Source organism: Chrysemys picta, chromosome 1 (assembly GCF_011386835.1).
Source record: "Chrysemys picta bellii isolate R12L10 chromosome 1, ASM1138683v2, whole genome shotgun sequence".
NCBI lineage: Eukaryota > Metazoa > Chordata > Testudines > Emydidae > Chrysemys > Chrysemys picta.
Genome location: NC_088791.1, coordinates 129,409,318 through 129,432,267, shown reverse-complemented (window position 1 = coordinate 129,432,267; position 22,950 = coordinate 129,409,318). Strand labels below are relative to the sequence as shown.

The window sequence follows — 22,950 nt, the reverse complement described above, 5'->3', positions numbered from 1 at the left end:
CACTGGTGCAAAGCTGTTGTAAAATGCTACCATTGGTGTGAGGAAGGGGAGAATTCTGATTTGGCAGTGTTTTGCTCACAAGTACACAAGGTATAAAGCAGTGGAGAACTGGGCCCGTTAAGCTGCCTTTACTTGCATGTATCCTGCCAATAAATCTTTTGCCAAATCTGAATCATTAATTGTTCCTCATTTCAAAGGGACTCTATTCCCTCACAATGTTCAGAGGGCTTGAGTCCAACCATTGCTATGTTTCAAATATAAGTCAAAGTGGGCTGCACTCTACAATATGGATACCAATACAAACCACCTGGCCTTAGGTAATGCAACAAAAGAGAACAACAGGCAGCAATTAATATTGACAGGAGCCTGGGCACTTATTCACCAGTGCTTAGACACAAACTTTGGCTGAGTAAATTCTCTACATGTACAATAAGGTTTTCAAAGCCCTGTAGGAGACATTCAAAAAAAACCTTTGGGTAAATTACCTAACCATCCACTACATGGGGAGAATGTCACAGGAGGCTCTCAAACAGAACCGCGAGTAGGCTACTAGCATTCAAAGCAGCCAACAGGAATCACACCCTGCTTCAGGATTCCAAGATCCAGGCCCGCTGCAGCATGCACCCTGTGGAATGGCGCAGTGACTACCCAAGCCCGGTACAGGTGTGCGTTTCACTCTCAGTGACATTTTGTGGTTAAAGTAACAAGCACACGTTTGGGCCTGATTGTGGGTCTTGATTTCTTTTCTCAGGTCGCTACAAGCCAAAAGCAGGGAAGGGTTCCTCACTTTTGAGTTAAGACTATGAAGCAGCTATTCAGATCATTACATATTTGTGGCTTACACAGCACCGTTCATCTAGAGATCTCAAAGCACTGTACAAAGGCGAGTAAAGTATCATTACCCCGTTTTAGAGACTGAGAAACCATGGCCCAGAGAGGTGCACTGACCTGCCAAAGGTCATCCAGCAGGCAAGTGAAAGAGCCAGGAATAGAACCCAGCTGTCCCAGAGCAGAGCTCTACCCACACAAGCACACTGCCTCCCTTGCAGAGCTGCATGGTGTTTGCAATAGAGTGAGAACGTCCTGTTGCCTTTGGAGCAGTTTGCTGAGCACAATCCCAAAGGGCGGTGTGGTTTTAGTCATGAAACACTGCACTCACAACTGCTCTCAGAATGAAGGCAGCTGAGCCAACACACCAAGCTCAATGGACACTTCAGCCTCCCTTCAAAGATATAACTACAGTCTTCCAGCTAAAGGCAGCAGCAAACAATCTGACCAGCATGTTAAAGGCTCCCATCACATTTATCTCCTGATGCAAAACCAAAGGATGCCAAGGTTTCGATAGACTTGCTCTGGGGTAAATGTTCTGGATTAGCATCACTACGTGGGGGGCTAGAGCAGGGCCTGTATAACAATAATGACACAGACACATGGAACTGGAACAGTTATTCATTTACAGCCCCATAAATTAGTAAGACCATAAAATAGGAGCCTCAAGGAAAGAGATGCTGACTAGAACTGAAAGGGAAACTTCCTTGCCACACAAACCATGTTAATTACAACAACAGGCAGATTTAATAAGCCTGTTCCTGGCTCCACATTTTCACCTATAAAATATACATGTTTCCAGGGCTGGGGAATATTGTAAATATCTGCCAGCCATCTAATTGTCCACCTCTCCAGTGACATGGAAAGTACATTACAGGGTTTATTACACCCAGTACCCCTTTGAAATTTTTCTAAAAAGATCAGGTGGAGGAATCGCTCCTCTTTGAGACTGAATCTAGTTACAGGAATGAAGCACATGTTTCAATACAGATGGCGCTGCTATGGGGATAAAGGAAGGGTAAATTTTCTTCTCCAAACAATCCGAATAGGGAGCTCCTTTATTCCTGGCTGTACTGTTTCAATTCACAGTTCTGGCAGCTGAGACAGCTCTTCCTCTTAAAGCCTGGCAAAAAGTCAGGCAGCAAAGTGGTCTGTTCCAAGTGACTGCCAATTGGGCGTGCTGGAAGCGTGTCGTTGTGCTGAATGTTTGAAGGAGAAGGTGAGGAAAGGGAGTTTGGAGAGACTATAACTTGAGCTCCCTGTCAGGTTTCATGGTGAAGGGTTCCAGCCTCTCGCTTTCAGGCAGCATGCTGTTTAGCTTCTCCATGAGAGGGACCGTCTGGTCGATGCCCATCTGTATACGGCGGAGGATCGCAGACATCTCATTGACCTTTTGGATCTGCTCTGCATACTTGGCGTACCTTTTCTGGCGCTCCTGCATGAAGCTATAGAGAGTTTCCACTGAGAGATCCATCTGTTTAAAAACAAAACAGAGAGGGCTACGTTAGGCTAGAGTTTCCAAATGCCTTTCAGTGGGGCATGTGACTCTTACCAGTGATCAAGTGTATTTGTCACTCTGCCAGATCTCCCAGTAGCTATAAAAACGAGCTTCTCTAGCAGCTCTCTCCTGCCCATCTATACCATTAGATATAATCTGTACCTACCTATCATGGAAGTGGTATGGATCAGTTAGTGCTGGAATAGCACTTTGCATTTATATTGGTTATTTCATCTTCAAAGTAATTCACAATGCATCATCTGTTCCCAGCTTTCTAATCTACCATTTTAAAACCTATTAAGTGTTCCAGCTGTTAGTCATTTATAATGAATGCATGACAGGATAATTCCTTTTTTTTCCCCTCAAGTATTTTGAATATTGACAGATCTAGTGTATACATCTCTCTCATTCACAGCAGTTGGGAGTATTTACATTCCAAACCCTCTGGAACCATCTAAGACCCCAAAATACCCAACCTTGCAATGGCTCAGGCATATGATCACACACTTGCACGCACTTCAGTTTGCTGACTATTCAAACTCTGAGATTTCCAAGCACTTGGGCACAGGTCTTGTCTCTGGCATGCAACATTGGTAAGTGGGAGTCCTCAATCATCAGCTGAAGTAGGATAAATATACAGAATTGCGAAAGTACTACATTCAGTCTCCGCAGAAAACGACCTCCTCAGTCACGAATGAAGAAATGCTAGGTGGTGGCTACCAGCTGAAGGGGAGAAAGCGGGCATGATGGCTTAACTTTAGCCCACAGGCCTTCTGCTCTCATTGTCACCAGTTCAAGTTACCATTGTGCCCTTAAACTGGCAACATCACTGCAGTGAGTTTCAGGAATCCAGTTACACTACTGTAATACGGGGAGGAAGAAAAGCATTTTTGATCGTGGAACTGCTTTCCTATTTCCTCAACCAGCACTGCTTTCTGTTGGTCTGCTGCTGTGAACAAGCTTGACCAAGATTCCTCATTTTAACTAATAGTGTTCGATTGAGGGTGTTGACCCCAGTAACTGGAAGCTCAACAGTGTTGTACAAACTAGCTAGCTTTGCTGATCACGTCTGCACTGTACATTTTCCCACACAGCACTCACTAAACAACTCAGGTCTTGTCCCAGCATGCACTAGGGAAGGATACTCTGGGAGCAGACTCTTTAGCTGCTCCAAAGTCCTGCTTGTGAATCGGGAGGGGATGTCCCCGAGACAATACAGAGGAGGAGTCAGCCAAGGTTTTGTTAAATGACCGTTGATGACAGTTGATGCAGTCCACACCAGCAATGTCTGGCAAGAGCTCAGGAAGAAAAACAGCAGGGAAGGAATCAAGGCAAAAGTAGTCAGGAAAAAATATTTTGCTAAGGAACTGAAGTTACAAGTAGTATTAAAATAATATGTGTCTGTTTAATTGCCCTGCGGATTTAGGAGCATTTTTTCTATCACCTCCACCAGTGCCGGATACAGTATCAATTAACCTTCAATTCTTTCTAGCCTGCTTTCTGTCACTCTCAGGCTGAAATCCTTACTTTCCCCTCTGTTCTTTCCTGTGGATTCCTCCCTCTACCCTTTCACACATGGGACAAAATAAAAGCCAGCAGAGCAGGAAACTCCAAATAGTGTGGAAACAATTTAAGCCTGCTTAGGGGTTTCCATTAAAACTCCAGCTTAATACTTTGATGCTAGCTCTGTAAATTGTAGTGTGTAAAAGCAGATCACCACCAGGTCGGCTTGGGATAGAAGTAAATTCAATCCAGTGCTTAAAAATGAGACACCTAATGAGAGAGTGCTGCGGTATGGTAGCCAGTTGGAATCCTTTCAAAAGTCAGCATGCCTCATTAAACAGAGCAACACGGGGTCTGAAATAGAAATAGCCCCTGGTTTTAAAGTTTTCCTCAAGATACGTTCTTCACATGGCCTCAAAACCCCAAGCAATAGGCAAAACTTAACTTTACAAAAGGTTTGAACATAGTAAACAATCAAATAATCAGAATTATTAGCTTCCATATAGCGCACTTTATTAATAGATCTCTGGGCACTTTGTGAATGTGAGTAAGTATCATTATCCCCATTTAGGGAAGTGGAGGCACAGAAAGTTTACACTTGACCTGCAAAGAAGAAAAAATAATGGGCTTGTGCTACTTTGGATGTACACACAAAGGCTAAAGAAAGAGCCTGTCCCCCACCCCCACCTCCCAAAAGAAGTGGGTGAATTCACTTGGTGGTTGTTTTTTTCCACATTAGTAATTCAGGTTTTGTTTATTTTGGAAGACTATGGCAACTGCACAGCTAGTGATCTCACAAGAGGGTGAAATTTGCGCAACTGATTGAGGGGAAATGGGATTTTTGATCAGACTGTTTAAAAAATAATGTTTTGTGTTAACATCTGTTTATAATGCCAATGCCTACCTTTGTATTTGGGTGTGTCATTGTTACAGGGCAAGCTGCACCTCTGAAGTCAATGGGTGTCTTTTCCTTTACCTTAATGGGCTTTCAGGTCTTAAGCAACATGCTCAAGGACAAATAAGAAGTCTGCATCAGAGTCCAGAACTAAACACAGACTTCCCAAGTGCTAGTCCAGAGTGCGAGCAACACAACAGTCCTTCTTAACTGGGACTTGGGGAAAAGGAAGTGTTTATCAGTTAGGGTGCAAGAACTCAAAATACACATCCTCCAAGACTTCCTCCCTTCCCTCCTCCTGTCCAAAAGAATTCCTCCTGCTAAATCTAGGCTTCCCTGATTTTGCATTTCTAAAGTAAAACAATTTTTTTCTCCCGTATAAAAAAGTAAGTCTTAACAGTATAACAGTAAAAACAGGTACAAGCCCAATGTTTTTTAAATAAGTTCTTTTGCAAGTCAATGGCAGAGTCAGCAATAGAATCTGGGTCTGCTGGTTTCTAGTCCAGTGCCTTAGTCACTGGGCCAGTAATGTAGAGATAACATTTCATGCACCTAAGTAGTAAACAGGCTGTGCATTTACATTCATGAAAACTGGATCTCAGCCAGCTGTGGTTGAAATGCTGCAGAGGACTTTGGAGGTAAGAAACTTCTTTAGACAGGAGATTAACTTTATTAAGTTTAGGATCTAGAAAATTATGATTTTGTTTTATTCTTACTTTCTATCATTTGAATCTTGAATCTTTGATAACAAATGTATTCTGATTTTCACTCTAAATATATCTAAGTGCTGTGATATTAAGCAAGGTGCTGAGCCTGAGCTGAACCATTCAATCTGGTGTGTATTGTTCCTTTGGGGCCAGCAGACCTGGTATTACTGTGAGCATTCAGTGGAGAACGGACTGAACACACTATAGGGGAATGTTTCAAAAGGGATTCAGGGGCTGGGGTGCCCCTATTGTTAACCTGCAAGGCAAAGTAAGGGCTGGAAAGGGCTTGCAGAGCTCAAAGGAGAGTGCTTAGGTGGCTGGTGCTGGAAACTGACACCCAGTTAAGCACAAGACTCCTTCATGATGAGGCAGGGGCGTAACAAGGTGATATTCAGTTCCGGCTACCCCAAGAGCCATCACAATGGTGTACTCAGCAGGACTGATACACAGTTGGTTGGTTAGCTAAAGATCACAATCCCAGCACTTGCAGACTAGATTCTAAGAGGTTCACAAAAGAGAAGATTGGGAATAGACAAAGAAAAGTTTGTTGTTTTCTGTTCATTTCAGGTAAGGGAAAGAGAACAAAAGAAAATATAAAACGAGCAAGCAGGATGGATGGATCACCCTGATCTTTTGGCCATCCAACAAAAGGGCCTGAGAGCAAAGGGGCAAAAACAGCCTGGCATATCCCTCAGCAAAATAGCCAGGAAGTTGGAGCTCACCAGGATGAAGCTGATAGCAGAAAAGGAACAAGAGCACCAGAGGTGAGCAGCTGCAGAGAGAGCCAAAGAGCAAGAGTCAGAGAGATTAGCCCAAGAAGCTGTACATGAGGGAGCCATGGAGATGGAAGAGCAAAAACACGAAGAGAGTGAACATGTACACAGGCTGCTGGAGATGCAGATACAAAACCCAGTAAGCAGTCCTCTACAAAGATCACACAGCTGGGGCAAATTGTGACCTAATTACAAGGAAACTTGCTGCATTGAGGAATTTTGACCACCTTGGAAAGGATCTGCAGTGTACAGAACATCGCTGAGGACCAGAGAATGACTGTTGTGTTCTCCAAGCTGATGGGGAAAGCATTACAAGTGTTTAATGATATGGATGTAAGTGAAGCTATATGAAATGTGATGTTTTTAAACTGTTTCCATTTAAAAGGTTTCAAATTACACCAGAGGTTTATCGCCTCATATTGAGGAACCTTAAAACGATTGATAAATTAAGTCAAGGAGAATATGTGCATAAAATGGTGGATTATTTGAAAAAAACAGATTAAAAGTAAAGGGGCAAACACCCATGACAAATTGGTGGATTTAATAGCTCAAGAGCAGTTCTCTGAGGTTTGCACTGAAGAAGTGTGAACTGCTGTGTGGGAGAAAACTCCTGTATCAGTAGAAGCAGCTGCAGAAACAGCTGACTTATACGTAAGAGCAAGACTATGCAGGGAGCGTAGGCCACAAGGAGAAGGACAAAGATTTGGAGTAAAAGTGGGTCCCTGGTTTGTCCGTAGGAATAAGGAAGGGGGAAGTGAAGTCCACCCGACCCCAGTACCACTCTCCTCCTAGGACCCCAGCCCAAGAAGATGGTCCCTGAAAGTGTTACTCGAGTGCTTCCCCTGATCATATGAAAAGGGAGTGTCCTATGAATGATTGTTGAGTGATTTTGGAACTATCTGTTCAAGTTAATATATCTACCCTGAAGTCAGAAATTTCAGTGGTGGCAGAGGGAGCTCTAGTTAACTCTGTCAGGTTTGACCTCTCAGAGGTGGACAAAGAGTTCATTAAAATGGCCAAAGTAAATGGCAAAGTCTGTCAAGGCTAACAAAACAGTGGTGCTCAGATCTCCCTAATCAGGAGAGATGCAATTCAGGAAAGCAACATGCTCTCTGGGGAAGAAGTGAACCTGCTATCATTAGATCAGGTTAAAATGACAGTGCCTTTAGCATGCATTCTATTGGAATGGGAAGGTTTAAGGGGTAACTTAAAAATGGGAGTTCTTGAGAATTTACCAGCTGATGTGCTGGTTGGTAATGATATGCTCTTACTGCCCAAAGCGGTTACTATTGTGACCCATAGTAAAAAGGAACATGTCTCCGAGTTCCCAGAAGTTAACACTGAGGAAGGAAAGATGGATTCTCTCTCTTTATCAGCAGACGATAGTTTTGTGTCTCAAAGTGTAACCTTTTGCAGGAGGAGGGGGAGCCTTTCCCCTTACCTGTGCCAGACTTCCTTGCAAGCAAAAGCCAAACAGTTTTTGATGTTGAACAGGAAGCAGGTCTGGTCTACACTGGGGGTGAGGGGGAAGGGGTAATCGATCTAACTTATGCAACTTCAGCTACGTGAATAACATAGCTGAAGTCGATGTACTTAGATCGACTTACCATAGTGTCTTCACTACGGTGAGTCGACTGCTGCCGTTCCCGTCAACTCCGCCTGCGCCTCTCGCGGTGGAGGAGTACAGGAGTTGACAGGAGAGCGCTTGGGGGTTGATTTATCGCGTCTCGACGCGATGAATCAACAGGACGGCGCTCGGGGGTCGATTTATCGCGTCTACATGCGATAAATCGACCCCCCACTGGATCGATCGCTGCCTGCCGATCCGGCGGGTAGTGTAGATATACTATCCCTAGAAAGCATAAAAGGAACCATATTCATCAAGCCCCAAATCAAGAAAACAGGGGAAGTTTTTGTGACGTTGTGCAGTCTATAGGGTTTTATAAAAACTTGATAATAAGTCAATATAATGTAACTGAGATAGTTTTAGAGAAAATACGGTAATAAGTGAACGTAAGTAACTGGGATATGCCTCACGCAAAAGGTCTCTTGTAAGGTATCATTACAAAGCTTATAATCTACTGAGTGTGATCATCTGATTTGTATAAATGTACCACTCTTGTATCTAAAACTATAAATATAAAATGTAACTCTGAGGGCCTATTGTAATTGTGTAAAGTGTGGACCATTAATGATGGTTTGGAATCTTGATGACTCCCATTGTCTGCAGATGGCTGTATTTACCTGTGAGTCTTCCTGTATATGTGTGTGCTGGCAAGTGAGTAATGAAGTCTTGCAGTGACATGTGATCATGTCACCTGAACTGGAATCCATCTTTAACCTGGTGTTTTTCCAGTGAGGGGGGGTGGAAACCCAGAGAGACACAGAGTTCCCGCCTTATGCAAAAGATATATAAAGGGAGGGAAGAGAACAGAGAAAGGAAGAAGCCATCATGAAGAATCCCCTAGCTACCACCTGAGCTGCAACAAGAGCTGTACCAGGGGAAAGAATCGTGCCCAGGCCTGGAAGGTGTCCAGTCTGAGAAAAACTTACTGAAACATCTCTGAGGGTGAGATTATCTGTATTTAGTTTGATTAGGCATAGATTTGCGCATTTTATTTTATTTTGCTTGGTGACTTACTTTGTTCTGTCTGTTACTACTTTGAACCACTTAAATCCTACTGTCTGTATTTAATAAAATCACTTTCTATTTAGTAATTTACTCAGAGTACGTATTAATACCTGGGGGAGCAAACAACTGTGCATATCTCTCTATCAGTGTTATAGAGGGCGAACAATTTATGAGTTTGCCCTGCATAAACTTTATGCAGGGTAAAACGGATTTATCTGGGTTTAGACCCCATTGGGAGTTGGGCATCTGAGTGCTAAAGACAAGCGCACTACTGCGAGCTGTTTTCAGGTAAACTTGCAGCTTTGGGACAGGAGATTCAGACCCTGGATCTGTGTGTGGAGCCAAACAGGAGTGTCTGGCTCAGCAAGACAGGGTGCTGGAGTCCTGAGCTGGCAGGGAAAACAGGAGCAGAAGTAGTCTTGGCACATCGGGTGGCAGCTCCCAAGGGGGTTTCTGTGATCCAACCCGTCACAGTTTTTTTGTACAAGAGGGAAGGATGTTCAGAAAAGCACCCTTGGGGAAAAATAGAAGGTCTGGGGAGCCCTACAAACAACTGATTAAGCCCACTAAGAATTGTGGGGAATTAATGTTACTAATCCACGACTATCCTTGTGCAAGTCACTTGGCATCAAAGAGGACATATGAAAAGTTAAAGGCAGCCCAATATTCTGAGTATTTATGGCCCAATATTCAGATGAGGGAAAGAAATACTTGTGACTTATGTCAGAAGTGGAAAAAGCCTGTAGGGCCCCACAAGGCCCCTTGCACTCATTACCAATAATCAAGGAAACGCTTTTCCAGGGTGGCCATAGATATTGTTGGGCCAATGCCCCAGGCGATTCAGAGAGGAAAGAAATATATGTCAGTAACAGTGGACACACCACAAGATACCCAGAGGCAGTTGCTCTGTCTACTATAGAGGCTGAAACAGTGGCTGGGGCTTTGTTCACTATATTCAGTGGAGTAAGTTTTCCAAAAGAAATCTTATCAGATAGTGGGTCAAATTGCATGTCCCAGCTGTTTACTGTGTTAGGGAGGATGTATCAGGTAAAACAGCTGAGCTCTGCCCCATATCACCCATGAACAGTTTAGCTGAAAGCGTCAATGGGATTCTAAAAAAAATATGATGGGAATATATGCAACCAAAAGGGCAAATAGCTGGGCTATAATGTTACCCACCCTGTATGTTAATTGCTTAGAGGGAAGTACCCCAAGAGTTCACCCCATTTGCTCTCCTCTATGGGAGGAAGGTCAGAGGTCTCATCAGAGACTCCTGGGAGGGTGGCACTGAGGCTAAGGGGGTACCAATGACTGAACATATACAGAAGCTTAGGAAAGATCTAAAGTCTGATGGAAAGGATTCAGCAGAACCTCAGTAAAAGCATGGTATGACCACAATGCCTGTGAATGATCATTTGAGGTTACTCCTTGTAAAAAAGCACAAAATGGGACCCCACCTCCACTGGGTCCCAAGGCCTGGGCTCCAGCCTGAGCTGAACGTCTGCACTGCAACTTTATAGTCCCACAGCCTGAGCACTGTAAGCCTAAGTCAGCTGACACGGGACAACAGCGGGTGTTCTACTGCAGTACAGACATACTCTGTGGGGCCCCAGCCTGCCCCTAGCAGGCCATATCAGACCAGTGGGAAAAAGCATGAATAAATTCATAAGGAAATACAAAGTATGCTAGAAATAGGGCTAATTAAAGAGTCAAACAATCCTGGGCCTCACCAGTCATTATGGTTCCTATGAAGGATGGGACTACAAGGTTTTGTGTTGATTACAGAAAACTTAATGCTGTCACAGTACCCGATTCATATCCTATGTCCTCAATTGACGATATGTTTAGGCAAGGCAAAATTTTACTTAAGTACTCTTGACTTCACTAAAGGATATTGGTAAATCCCATTAGACAGCGAAGCACAGAAAAAAATCCCACTTTCATTACTTATTTGGGACTTTATGAGTTCAAAGTGTAACCTTTTGAGTTAATTAATGCAGGAGCCACCTTTCAGAGGCTCGTTAATAAAGTGGTAAATGGGTTACAGACTTTGTATGGGCTTATATTGGTGACGTCCCAGTAGTTAGCAAGTCTTGGTCAGATCATAAAAACCACTTGGGAATTGTGCTGACAAAACTCAGAGAGACAGCTCTCAATATGAAAGGTGAGAGTGTGGCTAGGTCTACACTACGGGGGGGGGGGGGGGTTGTCGACCTAAGATACGCAACTTCAGCTACGTGAATAGTGTAGCTGAAGTGGCGTATTTTAGGTCGACTTACCTGGCTGTGAGGACGGCGGCAAGTCGACCGCTGCCGTGCTGCCGTCGACTCCACTTCCGCCTCTTGCCGCGGTGGATTTCCGGAGTCGACGGAAGAGCCATCGAGGATCGATTTTATCGCGTCTTCACTAGACACGATAAGTCGATCCCCAATAGATCGATTGCTACCCGCCGATTCGGCGGGTTTTGAAGACATGCCCTGAGTAAAATAGGCACAGTCAAATCCCTTATTTAGAACACAGGGTAGACGGTGGCCAAATTTCTCTTGAAAGTGGAATCTATTGTTAACTGGCCTAGATTGAAGACTAAAAAGCAAATCCAGTCTTTCATAGGCGTGGCTAACTACTATTGCCAATTTGTACGTGGTTTCAGTGACACAGTTTCTGCTATTGCAGACCTGTGCAAAAAGACAAAGACAAATAAAGTAGTGTGGACAAAAGCTTGTCAGAAAGGTTTTGATGAGGCAAATAAAACCTTATCAAGAAAACCTGGACTGGCCAGAACAGGTTTTGACAAAATACTTGAAACACATACTGATGCAGACACTGGTTTAAGTGTGGTACTGATGCAAATGGGGAGGTAACAAAAAGCACCCCACTGCTTTCTTTAATAAAAAACGGAGACCTACTGAATAGAATTATTCTGTCATAGAAAAAAGAATATTATGCTATTATGTGGGCAATCAAGCAATTACAGTCCTAGCTATTTACCAGAAAATTTAGGATCCTCACAGACCATTCTCTCTTTTGGTATGGCTACATCGAACCAAAGGTACCAATGCCAAACTACTACACTGGACCATTGCTCTAAGAATATGACATGGCAATTGTGCATATTAAAGGGAGAGAGTATATAGTAGAAGATGCCTTGTCCAGGCAAGAGAGTTATGGCCAGACAACTGTGGATCAGCCAGTGGCTAACCCCACTACATCAATATAAGGGGGGAGGTGTGACCCAAGAATCCCTTAATGCCAACTGGCAAGGGGACTACAGGAACATCTTGATATTAGTATGTCCACTCTGGTTCACCAAAAAATGTCAAGTGAGGGTCACACTGGTCATTAATATTATTGTGAAATGTATTAAAGGAATTATGTGTATGTACCGAAAACATGTCCTTAGATTTTGTATCAAGACACGAGTCACCAGCAGAGGTGAAGAAACAGGTTTTCTGCCAGACAAGAGATGTTTATTCACCTTTCTCTGTCATATGTAAATTAAGCACTGTAAGCCAGCATTGTTATCGAAGAGATGTGAAATCAACAGGGCAGCAGCATACAAGAACAAGAAGCCACGGGGGCTCACACTGTCTCAGGAACTTTGAGGCTATAACTAGAAAGCAAAGAAAACACTGCAGCTAGGAAATAAACACACTGCCGGTTTACATTAATGAAAATGGGATCCCAGCCAACCTTGGCTGAAATGCTGCAGAGGACTTTGGTGATGAGAGAAACTTCTTTAGACAGGAGGTAAGCCTGTTAGTTAAGTTTGGTCTCTAGAAAGTGTGTCATGATTTTGTTTTATGTAACCATTTGTTTCCAATATTCTTGTTCTCTATTGCTTGAATCTGTGAGAATAAATGTATTCTGGTTTTCACTATAAATATATATAAATACTGTGATATTAAGCACGGTGTTGATCCTGAGATGAATCATACAAGCTTGTGCCTACATGTGCCTTTGGGGGATGGCAGACCTGGTATTTCTGGGAGTGTTCAGTGGAGAAGGGGCTGAACACTATAGGGGAATGCTTCAAAGGACCTCGGCAACTGGGGTGCATCTATTGTTAACTTGCAAGGGAAAACAAGGACTGGCAGCGCCCAGAGGAAAGTGCTTGAGTGGCTAACAGGCTGACACCCTCCTGATGGAGGCAGTGGTTAGAAGATGACTCTCAGTCCTGGATACCCTGACAACCATCACACAATTCATGGCATTTTGGGACATTTTGCACACACTGAATAGTTGCATTTCATCCCACAATTATTTCTGACCCATGCTGCTGACCAGAATGAAGATGTTAACTTAGTCAATGGAGGATTCAGATCAGCACTGGACACTACCTTTTCCTTTTCAAGACACAGTGCAAAAAAATAGTATAGCAAAAATGAATGATTCCTATTCCCGAGCCAGTGGGATTTTATAGTACGTTTACAGTGAATACACCTTGAGCAATGGGAGGTTGAGGTCACAGCTTCTAATTTTGATCTCAATTTTGTCCTCCCTTGTGCCACTCACATTTTTTCATAGTTTCAAGATTTAATATGGGAAGAGAAAATATAATGAAAGTTTCATGACTCTTGAGCTTTGAGGCAATTTTTTAAAGCAGTGTTTGCCACATTGACAGTGGTAGAAAAATATATTCCACACAAAAAATGCTTTGTCATTTCCAACCCCTCTTGAAATTTCCCTGGTGGCACAAAGATTTTTCTCTTTTCAATAATAACCTTGTAGATCCCAATGACATGTACCAAAATTTTGGTTTTTGTAGGTTTCTCTTGTCCCCGTTGCCTTCTCTGCAGGCTTTCAACCTCGATCTCTGCTGTGGCTCAGAGAACACTGCAATTAGAAGCAGATCTTTATTCTGCAAAACTCACTTATTAGAACAATGCCCTTTAACATAAACGGCCTCCACTGTGCACTGTCAGGTGCCTGGCTATGAATGAATGAGTTTCTTCTTGCAGCTGCACATAAATCACATCTGAAAATGACAGATAGGAACATGACTGCACGGAATATTAGTCATGATGAGCTGGTGTGGAAATTCTTTTAAATAAATACACTCCAAGCTGAAGACAGACCTTCTCTCTGTCAGAAGCTAGAGAAAATGTGTTTGGCGAATTACATTTCTGATAATGTTATGCAAGGTTAACACAATATCATGATGATTTCTTGATATCTCCTTTCTCCCTATCTTATGTGCTTGAAAATGAAAAGCATACAGGGTGAGTAACCTGGTCAGTGCAAAACACAACACAAAAGAGATCCAGGAAGCCTGAACCCTGCTGTGCAAAAGCAATTGTGGATAGTTTTTTTTCCTAGAGTGTTACCAGGCCAACATATGCAAAACAGATGATTTCAGGTTTTGTTTACCACTTCCACGACCAAAACCCACCTCAACCCCCTCCTTTTCCATTTATATAACCTATCTTCACTGCAAACAATGCCAAGGACTCATTCAATCCATGCTCTGCAGAGATATAATCTGAGCTAGGGGGAAAAGAAGCATTTATTCTAATTGGATGTAAAAGTCCTACTAGGATTTGAAAAAGTACACTGGAACCTGTACTACACACAAAGGGCCAAATTCCATGCCCCAAAAGCTCCAGTTATTTCAGTGGCGTTTCTCTACGTTCATCTACATGATCCTTCATCACTAGAGTGTCTGAGCTGCAGAGTGTCTTAGCTAAGATTTAGCCAGGACTGCAGAGTCTGTTAGCCAAAGTCATTCATATATTTGGATGCAGGTTGTGCATATATTTTACTTAAAGCAACACCAGACTGGTTTTTTAAATTAGCTTCTGTATTTTTTAATGTGAACCTTTTCTCTAGGATGCCATGTACAGGGTGCATTTTTGGGCCTTCCACAAATCCTGACTATAACAACCTATCTTTTTCTCATGACCTCCATTCAGCACTTCCATATTTCTAACCAACTGGCATCCCCTAAATAAAACAGACTCAAGGTAAGACGTGACAGATCTCTCTCATCACTAAATGCTGCTATGAAGCCTCCTGAAAATACTGTCAAAATTATGTGTTGTACTGCTTAAATACGTCTAATGTTAGAGAGTCCTGTTCTCAGTGTTGTGTTGTGTCACTAAAAACACACCCAAGTTCTTGAAGGCCTCACAGAGCTGTGTGTTGTGGACAATCGCTGTCCACTATCATTGCACATGTGCTAGCTCTCTTCTTCTTCTTGCCTTTTATTATGGTGAATAAGAGTGAAGTTGCAAGTTAAGAACAACTGGAAGGCCAAACATTTACTTAGTGTCCCTTTATCTGGATCTGTTGAGTGATGGGTTAGCGCGTATTAAGGGAAGTTTAACCCAATGCTGACTCAAACACATTTATAAAATCAAAATCAAAATTGTTAAGAACGGACCAAAATAAATTTCACTGTAACTGCACTTAGCTCAGATCTAGACTGGAACACCACAAAATGCCACTTGGTATTAATTACTTCATTCCCTATTTCCCTGCCTCTCCTCCCCAGATATTTACAGTCCCTTCAGGGTCTTCCATTTTTCTCCCTACCATCTATAAAACCCCACATTCAAATAAAAAAAGAGACGTTTAAACCTAATAAAATTCAGTGCTTTCTTATGTATCATAAGATTAATCTGTGCAACTCACACTACAGGGACATTACTATATTACATGCCTTAGTAACAATCTACACATGGTAGAACCAGGGCCGGCTCTGGCTTTTTGGCTGCCCCAAGCAAAGCAAAAAAAAAAAAAAAAAAAAAAACCACCTGTGGTGCAGCCGGAGCGCAAGTGCAGGGGGACCGGCTGGGGGGGGGGGGGGGGAGAGGAGGGGAAGGAAATGGGCGGGAGAGAGAGAGAGAAGGAGGTGGCCACGTGGCCCCTCCCGCTGCGCCACCTGCCACCTGCCACGAGGGCTCCGCTCTGGTCAGCGGGGAGGGAAGGAAGAGGACTGCCCTGCAGGGCACTCTGGTTCTCCGCGCCGCTGCCCCCTACAGGGCGGCCGGAGCGGAACAAGAACAACAACAAAAAGCGGCCATGCCACCCTAGGATTGGGCAGAATGCCGCCTCCAACAATCTGCCGCCCCAAGCACCAGCTTGCTCAGCTGGTGCCTGGAGCCGGCCCTGGGTAGAACTGGCTGTCAGTGCACATGCCAGACAGTTTACAGGATAATAACCAACCTCAAAGTTATTAGTTTGATTGTTATCATGAGATTTGTGAAATCTGAATCATCACTTGGTTCTTGACTTCCTAGTCTAAGCTGCAGATTGTCCCTTTTTAGATTTTAAAACTCTTCAGGAAGTATTAAATTACACTATTTTAACAGTTATGGGTGATTACTTACTTTAGGAAAGAACAAGCTTTTCTGTCTTCAGCAAAATTACAGGAGTTAACAAAACTTGCTACCATGAACAGTTCGAACAGTATGTTCTTACCCAATTCTTTGAGGTATTTACCCGCTGCTGTTTTTTGCCACAAGATTACTACATTTGGTACACAAAAACATCATAAAATTAGTCCTTTGACTTAAGCAATTTATCAGTCAATTGTCTCCCTATCACTGGATTTTGTTCAATCGATTCAGATTTCAGAAAAAAGGTATTGCAATTCTTAATATTGCAAATTTTTCCAAATTAGCAGGAAAACTCCCTAGTTGACCACAAATAATAAATCATTCAGTCAGTACTTTTACAGAATATTGGGCACGGACTTAAAAAGGGGTATCTGTGAGACAAGTCTTTTTCAGATGCATTAATATGGGCTACACCTAAAATCCATTCAAACCAAAGCTCGTCATGGAATGTGACTGCTCACTTGTTAAATGAGATATCGCACTACAGTACATGACACTGGGGCCCTGGGATCTGCACTGGCTGTCTATTAGTTTCTGTAAGGAAAAATTAAAGCAGTAGTATTTTTGATCTATAAAAGGCCTAAATACCTTGGGACTCACCTATCTGAGAGAATCACATTAAAGTGGAGTACAGAATCTGGTCCAAGAGGTGCATATAGCTGAACCTCTAAGTAATAGCAACCATGAGGTAATTATATTATATTAATTATATTTAATTAATGTAGTTATATTTAACATCCTTGTAAAGGGGAAATGTTAGCTAATGTAACATTGATTTTTTAAAAACACTCCAGAGGAGATCCTGGCAATTACAGGCCAGTAAGCCTAACTTCAGTACCAGGCAAATTGGTCAAAACTCTAGTAAAGAACAGAATTGAAACATAAATGAATACAATATGTTGGGGAAGAGTCAACATGGCATTTGTAAAGGGAAATCATGCCTCACCAATCTATTAGAATTCTTTCAGGGTGTCAGCAAGCATGTGGACAAGGGTGATCCAGTAGATATAGTGTACTTGAACTTTCAGAAAGCCTTTGACAAGGTCCCACACCAACAGCTCTTAAGCAAAGTAAGAAGTCATAGGATAAGAGGGAAGGTCTTTAGTAACTAGTTAAAAAATAGGAGACAAAGGATAGGAATAAATGTTCAGTTCTCACAATGGAAACTGGTAAATAGTGGGGTCTCCCAATGATCTGTACTAGGATCTGTGCTGTTCAACATATTCATAAATGATCTCAAAAAGGGAGTAAACAGTAAGGTGCTAAATAAAGTCTGCAGATAATGCTAAATTACTCAAGATAGTTAGGTGCAAAGCAGACTGTGAAGTTACAAAGGGATCTCACAAAACTGGGTCACTGGGCAACAAAATGGCAGATGAACTTCCATGTTGATAAATGCAAAGTAATGCACATTGGAAAACACTCCCAACTATACACACAAAATGATGAGGTCTAAATTAGCTGTTAACAATCAAGAAAACATCTCCTTAATGTGCAGTGGCAGTCAACAAAACTAACAGAATGTCAGGAACCATTAGGAAAGGGATAGATAAAAAGACAGAAAAATATCATAATGGCACTATATAAATTACTCCTGGGAGGATTCTGCATGACTGTGTACCTGCAGAAAATGCACCTCTCCCCCTCCCCCCCCCCATTTCCTGCGTTTCCCTGCAGAAAATGGCAAAGGGAAGTCGTGCGGGGGAGGGTGGTGGATGACCATGGGCGCAGCTTTCGCGGGGGGGATTGCCCCCCACCAAACAGGCGAGGCATGGGAGCAGGGCCACTTCCCCCCACATTCTGCAAGCGCAGAGCTGCCCAGCTGAAGGAGGCTGTGTCTGGTCTCCGCTAACTCTGCAGCTGAATGCTGCATCCTGGTCCTAGTGCCAGTCGTGCTCCCCTTCTGTGTGCTGGGAGCCTTCCTGTTCTCTATTCTGTGCAACAGTGAGTGCCCGTGGTGGGGCTGGGTAAAGTGGGGTGGGGGAAATGAGGGAAAAGGAGGTGAGGGGGTGGGGGAAGAGGCAGTGGGGAAGGAAGAGAGTGGAATAGGGCAGGAGGGGAAATGAGGGGGGGGATGGAGAAGAAAAGGGGATGGGGAATCGCGGGGGGAAGCAGGAGCTCGGCATGCTGCGTCCCCTCTGCAGCAGCTGGGGCTCCCCCGTTAAGCAGCCCATTTAACCCTCACTCTGACAAGCCCTACCCCCATACACCTGGACCCCTCTGACAAGCCCCCACACCCAGAGCCCCACCCCACTGATCCCCAACCAGCTGCACTTGGACCCCCACCCCATCAAGCCCCACACTCCCGGTACCTGGACCCCCCCCACACCAAGCCCCACACACCCAGCTCCCCCCCCCCCCCGCCAAGCCCCACCTCCCCATACTCAGCTCTCCCTTCCTGAGCCCCAACCACCTTCACCTGGATCCCCTGCAGAGTCCCACTGCCCCTTCACCCAGAACCCTCCAACAAGCCTGTGTGCATCCAGATCCCCCACTGAGCCACCCACACCCAAATTGCCCCACACAGAAACCTCTCACCCCACACCTGGATCCCCCCACACTAAGCCCCTCCACACTTGGATCCTCCTGGGCTGAGCCTGCCCACCCACACATCATGCACCTGGCGCAGAGGGGCAGGCCCCGGGGTGTTTCTGGGGCAGGCTCAGCCCTTCCACTGTGTCAGGGTCAGGTGCAGCCTCACTGCCAAGTTCCTGTGGGGGCTGCAGGGTATTCTCCCACCTCAATACAGCCAGTGGCCCGTGCTCCCCACTGCCATGCTGAAGACACATTTATTTATTGACGAATAAAATTTGCAAAATTTTAAAATATTGTGCACATAATTTTTAATTTTTTGGTGCAGAATTCCCTCAGGAGTAGATTAAATCCATGGTTCAGCTACCCCTTGAATACTGCATGTAGTTCTGGTTGTTCCATCTCAGAAAAGATATATTAGACTTGGAAAAGGTAAAGAAAAGAACAACAAAAATTATTAGGAGTATGGAACTGCTTCCACATGAGGAGAAATTTAAAAGACTTAGACTGTTCATTATAGAAAGAGACAATTAAGAGGGATATTTCAGAGACCCCTTCTTTGCATGATATCATAATCCTCTGTTTGTGGCCACAGAATAGCTTGTTGTGGGAATAGATTAGGATGCCCCAGCTTTCTATGAGGCCTTCCTGAATTCAAAAGACGTTTGTGCCATAATGGAAGTGCAGCCACATAGGAAAAAATTGCTGGAGTACTTAAGCCCTGGAGTGGAGGGAGGATGGACATAAAATCTTAAAAAGCTTATCTTCTGGAAATGAAGGTGGGTGAGCTTTTTGTTCGTTTGTTTTCCCCAAGAGGACTTTACCTCAGAATGGAAAAAGGGGGGGACTGGACAAAGTGACCAATTCAGAGGTTCCATCACTCAAACTTGATACCCAGTAATGTGAACAACTTGTTTCTCGTTCTCCTCCTACCTCTTAGTTTGTAGGAAACATGTTAACTCTGTTCTCAAAAGGGGTAAGGAGCAGAGATAGAGAGCTTGTTCACTTGAGCTATGTGACATTCTTGCACTTCCCTCTTGTCTGTTCCTGACTTGCAGTACATCTAAGCCTTTCTAAGAGTGGCAAAGCTTAGCATCTCCATTTGAAAAGTTACAGTAGACTTTCCTAGGCCTTACGGAAAGGAAAAGGAACACCTGGCGGCTCCGGGGGGGGGAGGGGGAGGTGAGACTCTGAATAATAATAATTGAACCTGCAGCCTGCAAACTTAATGATGTTCACTTTAACAGTGTATTTTACATAAACACCTTTTCACTTTAAAACGCAAACAATGATCTTCATGAGAAACGTCTCAGTAATGGTCTTGGTTCTCTTTTAAAATCAAAGCTTCAAAGATTGTTGTACAGATAGAAGAACAACTTCCAAAAAAATCCACTTGGTTGAAATAATAAATACTTAGCACTTGGACAGTGTTTGTCTTGAAATGAATCCTCACAGAATCCTTTTGAAATATTATTTACTCCATTTTAAAGAGCAGGAAACTGAGGCCTCCTGGTCTGATTTTCTAAGGCGCGGCGCATCAACTGTAATAGCCACTAGGGTTGCAACTCTGAAAATCAGACCATTAGTAACTCCCACAAGGCTAGAGAGACAGAGAGAGAACACCAGTAACAGAGTTGGAAATATCTCCAGACTAACGCTCTGCTATAGACAGGAATGTAAAAGAAGACAATTGAGCTCTTTTTTCCTAGCGTGTGTATATACACCTCTACCTTGATATAACACGAATTCGGATATAACGCGGTAAAGCAGTGCTCCGGGGGAGGCGGGGCTGTGCACTCCGGTGGATCAAAGCAAGTTCAATATAACGCGGTTTCACCTATAACGCATTAAGATTTTTTGGCTCCCGAGGACAGTGTTATATCGAGGTAGAGGTGTATGCACTAAAAAGGTGTGTTTTTATCATTGGATAGCTAACACACTGGAAAATCCTAGTGTAGACAGGACAAGTTGTCATTTTGCCTCAGTTTAGCAGGTCAAGGTAAAATACAGATTTCAGCCTGAAGTATCCCAAAAAACACTCTGTACACAAGAGTAACTTCACCCACCATAGAAATGCAGCTATCTCTGGGGTGAAGCCCCTGAGGAGGAATGGGGGGTCATCTAGACTTATTAAATAAAGGTTAACTATAACTTGTCCTGTGTACACTAAGATTTTACAATTCGATAACTATTCGGTCTTAAAAATATACTTTTCCCCCTAGTGTAGACATTACAAAGAAACTCACTTTTTTCCCATACTGTCAGTACTCAAGCTTCTGCAAACCAGCTTCCAGTTTGTTTGAACAGCATGGCCACAGAAATCAACTGTGTAATAATTAATCCAACAAGCTGCCAGTTTTCATCCTACACAATATTGCAATCCACTAAAGGGCAGATATACCACCCAGACAAACCTACACAAGTAATTTTGATGGGAAACTGACAGGTGATATCAAGTGCCACAACACAGAATTAAAGTTCCACAATCTGACACACAAAAATCTGTTGTGTTGTTCTTTCTGTAGTTTTTCAGTGAGAAAAAAAAAAAAAGATGTATTAATTGCACAGTTTGGCAGTCATGTAACAAGCCATGGTGAATGCAAGCAATATTGTGACAGATGGTGATTCAGATGTCAATAATTCATGTGTGACACAGAGTGAAAAATAATTTTAACAGGGAATTAATTTAAAGGAGTCAGGGCTCAGATTTCTAGATGAGGAAAAAACTGTCCTGGTTTTAAAACATGATAGCTAACAGGCTTTTAAACAGGGCATTGAATTTAGTGTAGTCAAGACAAGTTGTGTTTAAAAACCATGTTAAGATGTTTGTATTCAAGGATTGTTTGTTGTGCAAAGTATTGTTTAAAATCACATTGCTTAAATCAACTTAGGTCATTTTTTAAATGTTAGCTATTTCCCTAGGCCTTATCTACAAACAGAAGTTGCACTGGTTGAAGTTGTATTGGTTTAATCAGTTTAAGAGGCTGAACCAAATTAAGCCAGGTTTAAGCCAAAGTAAAAGCATCCAAACAAACTTGTATTCGTTTACAAAACAATTTTCAGTTAAACTAGTACAACTTCTGCACGTAGAAAAGCCTGTAGGCCTTGTCTACACACAACAGTTGTGCCACTTCACTATACTGGTTTAGTTAAAGTAGTACAACCCTCCCTAGTGCGGACGCAGTTACACCAGTATAAAGGTGCCTTTACAGGAATAAGCTCTACCAGTATAAGACTTGGTCAACCTAAGTCAACTTGTGTGGACCTAGTTATGAACGTGTCTACACCAAAATTTGTCTCCTGCCAACACATGCATCCCATTACAGAGGAACAATAAAGCCACCTCCTTGATGCAGAGCCACAAATCTACCTCCTTAGGTCAGCGCCATGCAAGTGAAAGCACTGCATTAGTTGTGGCGACCCTACGAGTCCTCCAGAAGCTCTCCCACAATGCCCCTGACCTCATGACAATTTTGAACTCCATTGCCCAGGGGTCACAGAGACCAGAAGCCCACCCACCTGTTTTTAAAATGCCTTTTCCTGATTGCCTACCTTGGTAAGCACACCTACCAGCTCACTTCAGCTGTGTGCATCTAACTATGCCAGCTCCAAATAGAGAGAACACGCTACTAGACAAGTTCTTGCCTGGAGCAGGAAAGTAATCTTCAATCTCCATAACCTATGGGGAGAAGAGGCTGTGTAAGCACAACTATGGAACAGCCACAGAAATACTGACATCTAATGGTGTGTCTGTCTCTTTTAAATCAGTAGCCTCTGGTATGGTGACCTTGAGAGATCCTTCTTCCATGACTTCTAAACAACTGACGCTTATCAGGAAAAGAAAGAAGCAGACTAAGGGAGGATATGTTTGGTGAGCTCCTCTAGGCCTCTATGGCCTCAGCTCATGAGCACAATGAGTAGAGTGGCCATGTGACTTGACCATGGAGGAGGCCTGATAATTAAGGGTTCAGTTGTTCCACGAGACGGAAAAAGGACCAAGAGGCACATCGGGAAATGTACTAGGACATCATGGGTTTGCTCAGGCAACAAACTAACGCATCGCAGAGCACTTCTGATATACATGTCCAAAGACCCCTGAATCAGAAGCCTTTCCAATCTTTGGAGAATTGCATGGTCAGTTCTCCCAACACCACTCAACGTAATAGGTGGGAGCATGGCGTACATCTCTACCTCTACCACTCCACGCTGGGAAAAAACAAGGAAAACCATACACCAACCTGTGAA

General features: G+C 43.3%; 1 protein-coding gene across 1 annotated transcript in view; it reads right to left on the bottom strand.

Annotated features, from left to right (window-relative positions):
- Nucleotides 1-1,435: 1,435 nt before the first annotated feature.
- BORCS5 (BLOC-1 related complex subunit 5) overlaps nt 1,436-22,950 on the bottom strand; it is a 116,459-nt gene continuing 94,944 nt past the window's right edge. Inside the window, exon 4 of the mRNA XM_005290081.3 lies at nt 1,436-2,302. Coding sequence (XP_005290138.1) covers nt 2,072-2,302 — 231 coding nt within the window. The 3' untranslated portion in view covers nt 1,436-2,071. The remainder of the gene's footprint in view (nt 2,303-22,950) is intronic.